This window comes from Littorina saxatilis, linkage group LG10 (genome assembly GCF_037325665.1).
Source record: "Littorina saxatilis isolate snail1 linkage group LG10, US_GU_Lsax_2.0, whole genome shotgun sequence".
Classification (NCBI taxonomy): Eukaryota; Metazoa; Mollusca; class Gastropoda; order Littorinimorpha; family Littorinidae; genus Littorina; species Littorina saxatilis.
In genome coordinates this window covers 28,731,319-28,743,382 of record NC_090254.1, presented here as the reverse complement: position 1 = coordinate 28,743,382, position 12,064 = coordinate 28,731,319, and the positions used below count along the sequence as shown (strand labels likewise).

Sequence of the window (12,064 nt, the reverse complement as noted above, 5' to 3'; positions counted from 1 at the left end):
TAGCAGCGTCCAGTCTATTTCAAGGACGATGGCTATCTCTTAAATTGGACTCTGCTATCTTTTGAAATTGAGAGAAAGTAATTGACTCTGCTTTCGTTTAAAATCGAGAGAACGTTAAAGCGAAATCAAAGATGCGAAATACCCATCATCAAACATATTTCACGACATTGTGAAAATTGAAGTCATTTGAAAAGAAGAAACACAAGTCTAAATATGTGGGCAATGCGTCGTTACACCGTTTCTGTCTGTTGATAGGTCAGCCGATCGGTTTGCCTGTCTTTCGGTCTGTCGATAAATGCGGCCAATTTTTCTTCTGTGTGTGTGTATGTGTGTGTGTGTGTGTGTGTGTGTGTGTGTGTGTGTGTGTGTGTGTGTGTTTGTTGTGTGTGTGTGTGTGTGTGTGTATGTGTGTGTGTATGTGTGTGTGTGTGTGTGTGTGTGTGTGAGTGTGTGTGTGTGTGTGTGCGTGCGTGTGTCTGTCTGTCTTTGTCTGTGTGTGTTTCTTCTCTTTGTGTGTTTTTGTTTGTTTGTCTGTCTGTTTGTTTGTCTGTCTTCAAACAGGTGCGGCCAATTCATCGGCACTCCGTTTCTATCTGCCTGTCTGTCCGTAAAATGATATATCTGTGAATGACTTTAAGAAACTGTGTGATTGTTGCCACCTGGATAGTGGAGACAGAATACCCAAGCCATCACAAAGACCTTCTTTCCGATTCTGACACAGCACAATAAGCAGCGGTTCGTAGGGCAAGCATTCACATCACGTACTGTCGGCGCACCGTGCCAGGTGCTGAACGCAGATTATAGGTTGTTATGGAAATACTGACCATGGCGAAAAGACGGACAGTGGTCACCGCAAAACGCAAAATGGAGAAGAATGGGTTTGACAGGTGGCAAGTGTTTGCGTTTATACATCTGAAGACCATGAATAAGCAACCACCCCCCCCCTACACCAATATCTCCACAACCACCACCACTACAACTCTCCGTCGTTATTCTCCCATTCACCTCCACCAACACTTCCTTCCTACTGCTTTCTCTCCCCCCCAAAAATAAAACCCAGTTTTTCTGCAGTCTTCGTCCTTAACCTCCTATTAACCTCCACCCCCACTACACCCAACTCCCTTCCTATTTCTTTCTTTCCCTTTTCCAAGTCTTTCTTTTTCACAGCGTGCCACGCGTCTGTCATTTAGCATTGTCAGAGGGAGACTTGGGTCGCATTGGCCACTGGTCAAGGGTAAAGGATGCTTGTGTTCTCTATTGGAAGGTTGGGTGAGTGAGGGGAGCCTCTTGATGAAACGCGCAGAGTTTGTCACCGATGCATTTGGTTACTGACAGATACCTTCCTTTTCGTGCTGACCATACTGTAAACTGTAAGTAATCTGGCAGATTGACACTCGGGTCACCAACAACATTAAGTCATTAATCTTGGTATGTGTGCACTGAGAGCAGCCAGGCTGTTGCTGTGTGGTGAGTGTCCACGCGGTGCGATCTGAGGCTGATGTTGCACATGCCCACTGACACGAGTAGGACTGTACCTTTGAAGGGAAAGCAAGAGACGAGGAAATGGCGTCTGAAAGGCAAAGCAGATACACGAGGAAAAGCTGAGACGAAATTGACAGAAGACATGTATCAGTCTGGCAGACAACAGCAAATACACATCAATGTGCATGTGGGTATTTTGCGTCAGACACTGGACAAATGTCATGTGCCCCAAGCAGTCTGTCAGTACACGTTACGGCTGGTCCCCCCGGTGCTGTTGACATTTAGCGGTTGAAAGGGGTATTTCGGGTCTCCCTTTGAGTAAAACAATAGTTGCATTGGCCGAGTAAATGATGCTTTTGGAATCAACGAACCAAAACATTCCATCGATAGTTACCATCTATGTTGAAAGTTTGCAAAGAGGTTCACACGACAGTTCACACGATACATTTTCATATACATGTACCTCACTGGCTCTCCTGAGGTCAGTTAAGAAAAAGCACCGTCATTATTATTCATATGACCCGCTTCAAAGACTCTTTCCTGGCATACTCCGGAAAATGAGATGCTATCCCAGCCTAAGCTTCAAATAGCTTTTCAAAGCAGGCTTGAGAATACGGAATGGGGTTCATATATTTGCGTCGTGCTTGTCTTTGAAGACTTGGTGTGATAGACAGTGGGTCTTAAACGGGGATTTGTGTTTTTTCATGGTAAATGCATTGTCTGATCCAACCTGCACGTTCGGCATATTCAGGGGTGTTAACCTTCTGACCCGTGTCATTTGAATATTGCATGTTGGGTGCTTTGATTTGTGCGAGAGAGAGAGAGAGAGAGAGAGAGAGAGAGAGAGAGAGAGAGAGAGAGAGAGGGAGGGTGTGTGTGTGTGTAAGAATGTGTGTGTGTGTGCACATGCCTCTTTCTAGATTGTTTTTTTCTTCAGTCCTTGGTGTGTGACCTTGTGTTGTTGGTTGGGTGTTTTTGTGGGGTTTTCTTACGAATTCCAACTTTGCTTTAATTAGCTAGCATTAAAAAGGCAGTTTGTAAAGTTCTTTCTTTATTTGGTGTTTAACGTCGTTTTCAACCATTCAAGGTTATATCGCGACGGGTTTGTAAAGTTATGTTCTTCTCACCCAAAACAAATTAGATAAAAGTCCACAACCCCAATACATCAGGAAAATGTTTGAATGACCGGGTGAAAGCAGCAATTAAAACACCGAAGATTGTTATAGGCTATTAACCATTTGTTTTTGGACAAAAGACGGCGTGGAATTATACTGAACACTAGAAAGATCCATGCGTTCGTCCGGCCAAATACAATGGAACTTTGCAAATAGAAATGAAACGTTTCTTTCACTGAAAACAAGAAAAGAGGGGGACAGCAGGGCATGGGTGCTAAACTACAACTCGAGAGGAAACGTAACCTTTCTATACGCTACCAATTTACTCCGAGTGTCACAGAGAAAGGCATTTATTTTACCTCAGCTTCTGCCTTTTTGCAAAATTACACCTCTGCAACGGAAGTATTTTAGCCCCGTGTCGCCGACCTTAGCAGAAAAGGATTGCTTCTACCAGGATCGATTTACTGTTAGATGGGACTTTTTGTCGTCTGCTTCTGGCCGGCGGGGTGACACCAGTGTCCTCCCTTTGTGCAAATAAAAGAACTCTTCTGTCGCTAGAGAGAGAAACAGACACCCCCCGAAATACTTCTGCAAGAGACATTTGTGTGGCGACTATCTCTCGGACTTTTTTTATGTGCAAATTGAAATTGTCTTGGTTTCCCAAGCTCGTGGCATTGTGGTTTCAGATGAGAATGATAAATTAATGACGCACATTTTAGATGTTCGTTTGCCTTCTGACAGCAGCGCTATAATGTATCTATTGATTTATGTGATTCCCATTCGAGAGATAAAAAGGTATCGTTGTTTTTTGTTAGTCAGATTGCAACGTAGGGGGTCAGGAGTTTCATTCGTGGGGTGGATTACATGTGCACAAACTGTAATGGTCTCGTGAACATTTTTTAATCTTTGCCTGTCTTCTTTCAGGGGTTAGTTAAATAATTTCTCCCTTCGTCTCTGTCTCTGTCTATCTATCTATCTATCTATCTATCTATCTATCTATCTATCTATCTATCTATCTATCTATCTATCTATCTATCTATCTATCTATCTATCTATCTATCTATCTATCTATCTGTCTGTCTGTCTCTCTCTCTCTCTCTGTCTCTCTCTCTTTCTCTCTCTCTCTGTGTCTCTCTCCCTCTCCCTCTCCCTCTCTCTCTTTACAATTATTCTCTGTATTTGTTCCAAGGACAGGTTGGAAGATTAGGCTAAGCCTAAAACCTTTATCCTTATGTAATAAAGTTCTGAGTTCTGAGTTCTGAGTTCTCTCTCTAAAAAGCCAGTCTTGTGCAAGATCGCGATCCACACAAAATCGTCTCCCCTCAGTCTTGCCCCAGGCAGCGTGTGACAGCCGCTTAAACCAACATTCTGCTCGTGCGACGCGTGCACACAGAAGCTAAGGCACGCAGCAAATCGCACAGGGGCCCGCCGCTTTCAACGCAGACCGCGATCCGAGGAAATCCCTCCTCAAATTTACCTGCCCGATCGCGGGTCGGTGACAGAAAGGCCACGGCGCATGCGCGAAGAACGAGCGTCCGCGTGCCTCCACGTGCGGAATGACGTAACGGACACGTGACCCGTGGTTTTTGGTGTCCAATTTGTTCTTCTGTTTTTGTTGCTGTTGATGTGGTGTTCTTGTTGCTGCTCCTCTTCATCTTTGTCTTTTTCATAGTTCCGACCTTCATCCTTCCTTCCTTCCTTCCTTCCCACCTTCCTGAGTAAGGAAACAAAGTTCAATCTGATCCGGATAGCCTTATCGGTCGAAGGGACGTCAATAACCAACCAACCAAGCCTTCCATCCTTCCATCCTTCTTTCATTCTTACCATCCTTCTTAGTCGAAATAAATTACGATGCAAGCGCACGCTCTGCAAACAGATCAAGCATATGTAAAGTTAACATTTTACTCCTTTTCTGACAGGTCCTTGGTAGTATTTTAACCTGATCTAGCCTGAACAGTGTCAATTTGCTTTCTCTCTGACACGTGGGGGGTATGGCGGCAAACTAGCGCCAAAAGTGAACATTATTCATTTCACAGTGGATTTGAGAATTATTACTTATATTTCCAAATAACACAATTACACTGCCGAATTATTACCAATCCCACCCTGATTTTGAGCAATTCTGGCTTTTAGCGATACTGTGCCAAGTATACTAAAGATACCAACCAACTCGAAACCTGTCGGATTAAGAATTATTTGTGCTCGGGCATCCAGCGAAGAATAGCACATTATAAAAAAAAGTGTTAGAAGAATTGTGTTGCTATGAATGGCAGGCTATTATCTTTCTGTTTGCACTGTCAAGTACATTGTACCAACACTCTGTCTGAAGGCAAAATGCTGTATTATTTGTAAGTTAACAATTCAAATCCGGCTGTCCCTCCGCCCGACAGCATCTTTGGGCAATGTGGAAACGCTAAACTACGTTTCACTAACATGAAGGATGAGCAGAATCTTCTCAAAGCGAAAGGATAGGAGCAGACACATCAGTAAAAAAATCGAGAAATGTGCAAGCTAGCAAATTTAGCACATTCACTCCAGCAAGTGAAATGCTTTTGTTTGATCTCGTGACAATTATCATTATCACAGTGAAATTTGTATTTTCACTCTTGGCTCACTTTCCTGGTGTCATATTTGTGTAAATATGGATGGTATTTACGAATATAAAAGTAAATTTAGTAATTTTCACTTTTGGTGCTACTGTGTCGTTATACATTGGGGATACACAACAGTTCTGTTTGGGGCGAATCATTTTGCTACCGAAAGTGGCCGTGCCGCGTTCCTCTTTTGCTTCGTTTACATTTCTCCCATCGGTATTTTATCAAAATAGTTTTTAAGCCGACTCGGGGAGATCGCAATATAATGGAGGTGAAAGAGATGAGTGAAGGTTGTTTTGTTTTTTACAGCGCAAGAGGGCGTGTGGGTTTTGTACGACAGGAAAGTAGAATTTAGAAATATGAAGTGAAGAACAGGGACGAAAGCTGCCTTTAAGAAATCAGGAATTCCTGAATGAAAATTAAAAGACTTTCTGATGTTCAACACACCCACTCATTAAACTCATAATTATAAAAAATAAAAAAAAACACTGGGGCAAAGTCAGTTCTTGGCCTCTGAGCAGGTTGTCTTGTTTAAGGCGTAAGGGTCACCCAGATTGTCGGACCAAAACTGTTATTTTTTTATTCAGTCACTTGTAATCAATGAATTGGCTTGATATTTGGTAGTTTTTTTTCAAAAATCATTATATTTTCAGAAAACATCAAGTTCGAATGCCTAAATTAAGTAGAACAACTGAAAAAATTATTTAGTTCGTAAAAAAATGGGCAAAATAAACCTGCAAAAATGCTAATTTTAGCATTTTTCAATGCACTCTTGGGGAAAAAGTATGTGTCCAATTGAAAAATAAATTGGCACTCATATTTAAAGCATCATTACCTACAGTATGTTCTAAAAGCTTTCTGTTTTGTTGGAAATTTTGCTTTTAGTAGCATTAGCAAAGAATACTATAATTCTATATATTATTATGATATATCACACAATCAAAAAAATTCTATTTTTCTGATTATCAGCTTCATTTTAGAACAAACTATAGCCAGTCCAGTGAACATTTGATGTGCAAAGTTTCAATGGAATAGGTGAATATTTAAAAAAGTTGATCATGCAGACAGTGTAGCTGCTCTGTGATTTCGCGCGAACTTTCACCACATAAAACATGATGATTTTCTCAAAAAGTTGACTCTTTTCACAGTAGGCTCGATAATTCGCTGCGAAATTCACTTTCAATGCACGAAAGCCGCCATCTTGCCGTCAACTGTAGGGAGCAGTCGTTGTACGGTTGTTGTAAACCAGAGAGACAGGTTAGGCTTATTATTTTCGAGCAGCTCAGCGCAAATAGGATTGTTGTTATTTTAGATATTTCGGCCAGTGATTTTTAATTCCCACCAACCTACTTTGAGCACTTATTGCAAGAAAACTATGTATTCTAGAGACAAAATGTAAACTGCACATGAAAATAGAGATATTTTGCTAGCTTTTGGCAACATCATAATTTAGTATATCTGAAAAACGATTTTTTTCCAAATTCTGGGTGACCCTTACGCCTTAACCGTCCATCCTTGGGAGTTTTAAAGGGAAATAGTTGCGCAAGTGAAGAAGAAAGTCAAGCGTGCCAGATAAATACAGAAGTGTACTTAATATCGAATTTCCATGTGTTTCACAGCGAAATTAACTTTGAACCTTCCCTACGTTTGCTTGTATGATCATCAGTTATGCACAATAAATACGTTATCGACAGAAGTCAGGCAATATAGAGACACCATGCTGACGACACAAGCCTCCACTCATTTTGGATTTTGGGCAATCAGATACCTAGCGTTGGCGTGGAATGTCGCTCCTAGATAAAGCGTAAGCAGCCTTTGATTTTGGCTAGCAGACACCTGGCCCAAAAGAGGGATTTTGCTCGTAAATAATTACAGGTTTGGTTGTGCAGTGGTCATGCAAAAAATAAACAAATAAATGATTGACAGAAGTCAGGTAATAAAGGCTCAACGCTGACAACATAAGCTAGCAGATACCTGGCCCGAGTGAGGAGTTTTGCTCACGAAATAAGTTTCGTTGTTGACTGTTCCTGCAAAAAGAAGACAAATAAATTATTGACAGGAGTCAGGTAATAAAGGCTCAACGCTGACAGCATAAGCCACCTTTGATTTTCGCTAGCAGATATTCAGCGCTGTCATGGAATTTTGCTCCTACATGCAGTGTAGGCCGCCTTGGAGTTTTGTTAACAATGGAACCACTTTCAAGACCTCCAACGATATGAGATAATCAGGACTGAAAAAGGAGGCAGTCTCCAACGGAGGTAAATTTACAGACGTTATGACCAGAAAATCTAAGGAAAAAAGAAGTCTTACAATGGTATAGAAAGCTAAAAACAGGGGGTCGATCTTAAAGGAATGGTTCCACTGTATTAGATACCTGGTGCTAGAGAGGAATTGTGCTCATGCATGCAGGTGTTGTTGACATAGCTATAGGCGGTGACAGGTTGTCGTTATGTATTGTCTCTTTCTTAGCCCGGCCCCATGTGGCGAGTCTAATCTTGAGCACACATCTCGTTAATGTTTGGCCTTTTAACACCTGTAGGGATTGAGGTATGCCCTTGAGACGAGGTTTTAATGTCTTTGAAGAATGAGTAGCAGATTTGCTTTTTATCTTTATTGCGGTCTGCTTTGTGACCACACACTTCAGATAAGAGTAGGCTCTTCAAAACTCGTCTGGACAACAGCACACCTAAACGACATAAACATACCTTCTTTTAAAAAAAAACATTTTTTTTAGCTTGCTTGTTTGTCAAATAAGCTTCACAAGTATATAATAAATAGGCACGTTTTTGCATGGGAGCATGAACAAAGTTTAAACTCTCTTCTTTTTTTTGGTAACATTGTTGTTTCCTGCATTTCCGAAAAAACACTACATTGTAAAATTCATAAATAGCCAAGGCTCTTTCAAAAGCAATCTTGCTTAAAAGCTTATCACATTCCCTTAACACAGTAATGGCGTAATGCAACAAGAAATAGTTATTATTAAAAAAATGAAGCCCAAAAAAGAAAGAACAAAAGAAAAAAAATTGTGAAATAACAATAACACATATTTCCAATTTGGTTATTCCATGAAGTTGACACGATTAAAACATAACCCTAAACATTGGCAGACGTCAAGATTCAATTGTCTCTCTACCCTTCCCAAGCAAACTTTTTTGTGGTCAAATGTCATCACTTTTCATTTCCCTCCAATCAGATGTCTAAAGGTTATCACAAGGTTATCAGGTAATAACGAAAGTGCCCCCAAAATGAAGTTTTATGACAATGAAAACGGCAGTGACGTCTTGACCGTCAGAAAACGACCGTGCCGTTTCCCCGATCTTGTCTGAATTTTATGTGACAGGGATTTGAACCCGTGGCGTTTATCGTAGAAGTAAATCCCTTTTACTGCATAATATGGTCTCATTGCAAAGGAAATCCCTGGCTTTGTCTCCCCTTGATATGAAGGAGGTGACGTGGTATTTGTCAGGGTGTCTGTCTCTGTCAGTTTTGCGTCAGTTTGTGTGTGAATCTTGCTCTGTCAGAATGTGTGTCTTATTGTGTTACTTCTTTCTATTTTTTTACCTGTGAAGTTTAAGGCGTTTTTAACCAATGATTGTGGTTATATCGTGTCTGCACTCTGCTTTGTTGCTGACAGAAGAATATGTTCAAATAAGACTGTGCAAGATAAACAAAAAGAAAGAAAGTTAAAAAAAAACACGTTCTCTCCTCTGTCTGTCTGTCCGTCTGTCTGTCTGTCTGTCTGTCTGTCTGTATCTCTCTCTCTCTCTCTCTCTCTCTCTCTCTCTCTCTCTCTCTCTCTCTCTCTCTCTCTATCTATATGTACATATCTACCTATCTGTCTATCAGTCCATTTTACACCCACCTATATTTCTCCCTATCTCTTTTCGCGGATCAGCAGGGTGATAAACTCAACGTTTCCGCAAATCTTTGCATATGGCTTTTGCTGAACTTTGCGGGCCTATCGTAAATGAATGCATGTTTGCTATTGTTATTTCTACAGGTCTTGTTACCTTGGTTGTACACGCATAGACTTCTGCGATTTATAAAAACTCGTGTGTTATTATCATTAATTAACTTTTCCTTTCTTGTTTTTTGATTCTTCATTAATTGAACAAAATGATGTCTTGTGTGTTCCAGTCACCGCGCCCGAGTAAACTGGAGAAAGCCGACATTCTTGAGATGACGGTGGACTATATCAAGAAAATTGCTGACAAGAAACCAGGTTGGTGTTTTTGTAACAAATAGTCTCAAACACCTCCTACAGTTTGTTGCTCAGATACTCGATTGTCCATTTTGGTTTACGATTATGATTCTGTTAGCCAAAAATACATAAGGGGGTAGTTTTTTTCTAGTGGTAAAAGTACAAGTAATTTTGAATGCTAATAATGATGACCAGGATAGTAATGAAAATAATGACCGGTGCTTCTGCTAATGATGATGATGAGGGGGAGGAAGAGACAATCATGATGACAACAATACCTATGACTAGCATGATGATGATGATGATGATGATGATGATGATGATGATGATGATGATGATGATGATGATGATGATGATGATGATGACGACGACGACGACGACGACGACGACGAGGAAACAGCCTGCACGGAAAAACAATCATATCTCACACATCAATGTATCTCTGTCCACAGAAAACCCCAGTAGCAACACTTCCACAGAGAAGTCCCAACCAGCTCCCTTCCTGGACGGCTTCAGTCGCTGCATGGAGGAGGTGGACACCTTCCTGGACAACCAGCTCCACCTGCTGCCCGAGGTGCGTCACAAGCTGTTGTCTCACTGCAAGGGCCAGATCACCTCCAGGGACCTCAAGCTTGAGGACCAGTCCAGCAGGGTGGCGGCCTCTCTCCGTTCCGTGTCACCGGACAGTGATGACGTCAATGTGGGTGACAGGAGCGTGTATGACAGTGCCTCTGACGGCTCGTCCAGCGACGAAGAGGCTGCCGGGAAAGTGAACGTATTTCGTCACTCGGATGACGTCAGAACTGTGACGTCACCATCGTCGACCGCTGCTGCTAATACTACCACCACCACAGCATTCGTGGCGCCTTTTCAGCACACGTCTGCCTCACCCGCGTCAAGCATGTCTCCACAGATGTGTGCACAGAACACCACTTCAGCCAACAACGGGATCAAACTTGCCGGGCCTCTGAAGCTGATTTGTGGCGGAAATGTGTTCATCGTTGTCGACCAGCAACAACAGACACTGCAGCAGCCACAACAACAACAACAACAACAACAACAACAACAACAACATCAACAACAGCAACAAAACTATCAGCTCCTTCAGCAACAACAGATAAGCTCAAAGAGCTTGGAACTCGCTCAGCCTGTAACTTCTTCTCCAGTGTTGCCCGTGGGTTCTCTGCCAGCGTTGGGAAGTCACCAAGTCCTGTACAGTCCTAGCATGTATTCCAACGGTGCCTTCACAACGGCCTACATTCCAAGTCTCCCTCAGATGAACGTTAACCACTGTGTTGGAATACCGACCTCAAATGTTCCTTTAATTGCAACCGGTAGCGCTGTGTGTTCGGTGGAACAGAAAATTCAGACTGTCGCAACAGCTTTGTCGTTTGTGAACAAACCTGTAGGACCCAACTTGGCCCCTCCTCCGCAGCCGTCACCGGAAGTGTTTGTAAACGCCGGAAATGACGTCAACAACAACGAAGTGGGACATGTTATGCAAGGTTATTCATCAATGTGGAGGCCGTGGTAGCATTTGCCCTTGGCCTATGGAAGAGAACGTTAAGCTTTGTGCTTTGGTCATGTTACGAGATTGTACACACGTTTGTAAAAACGGAGGGAGAAATTAGCTGTCAAAATGTGAACATAATTATGTCCAGGAAAGGTTGGAAATGTTCTGATTTGAACGACGCTTTCAGGAATAACAAAGTTCGCTTCATGTTCATTAAAAAAACAAAAACGAATGCAATTACTTAGGATCATATATATCCTGTTGCGCTAAAAAAGGCATCGTCCGGATAAATTATGGTTTGTTTGTTTGTTTCAAAAATGAAAACTCAAGTTTATAATTTATCTACATGATCATGACACCACCCACAGTTAACATTCATATCAAGAAACTGCTGCAATGTTGTTTGAGAAGCATTCAAGCAACGACAAACATATAAACAGGCATCAATGACTATTAATTGCAAGCTGAGATGGAGTATTTATCATCGTTAAATGAAATGTGTAACAAGCGCGCGCGTGTATGTATGTATGTGTGTGTACGTGTGTGTGTATGTGTGTGTGTGTGTGTGTGTGTGTGTGTGTGTGTGTGTGTGTGTGTGTGGTTTTGAAAATTAAAGTGCCTGAATAATGTTCATCAGTGCGTGTGGAACTATGTTTGCATCTACACGTGTGCATGAAAGAAAGAGCGTCTGTCTGTCTGTCTGTCTTGTCTGTCTGTCTGTCTGTCTGTCTGTCTCTCTGTCTCTCTGTCTGTCTGTCTGTCTGTCTGTCTGTCTCTCTGTCTCTCTGTCTGTGTTTGTGTCTGATCGTGTGTCCCCCTGTCTGCCTGTGTGTGTGTCTCCTTGTTCCTACCATCTCAGCTCTCTGCCTGCCTCCTTGTGTCACTGTACGTCTGTCAGCTGTTAAATACGTATCAACTAATGCAGATTCTACTCAAAACGCGCATGTCATTCTAAATTAACTTTTTTTTTTTAATCAAAAGACCCAGAAAAAGGAACGGTCTTCCGGCAAGTTATGAACCAATACTGCAATTTCTGAAGCGTACTCGCTTCCGTGCGTGCCGATTTCTGTTGACTCTTTTCCCTGAATACACATGAACAAATCCTCAATTTGACTTTTCGGCAAAGCCGTAAAAATGCGGATTTAGCACTTGAAGAACA

At 41.9% G+C, this 12,064-nt stretch overlaps 1 protein-coding gene across 3 annotated transcripts in view; it reads left to right on the top strand.

The window, feature by feature from the left end:
• LOC138978563 (protein hairy-like) overlaps positions 1–11,524 on the top strand; it is a 51,154-nt gene extending 39,630 nt beyond the window's left edge. For all 3 annotated transcript variants that reach the window (XM_070351309.1, XM_070351308.1, XM_070351310.1), the window contains 2 exons: positions 9,329–9,413; positions 9,845–11,524. In XM_070351309.1, the coding sequence (XP_070207410.1) occupies positions 9,329–9,413; positions 9,845–10,926 (1,167 nt within the window). In that variant the 3' untranslated portion in view covers positions 10,927–11,524. The remainder of the gene's footprint in view (positions 1–9,328; positions 9,414–9,844) is intronic.
• Positions 11,525–12,064: the final 540 nt, after the last annotated feature.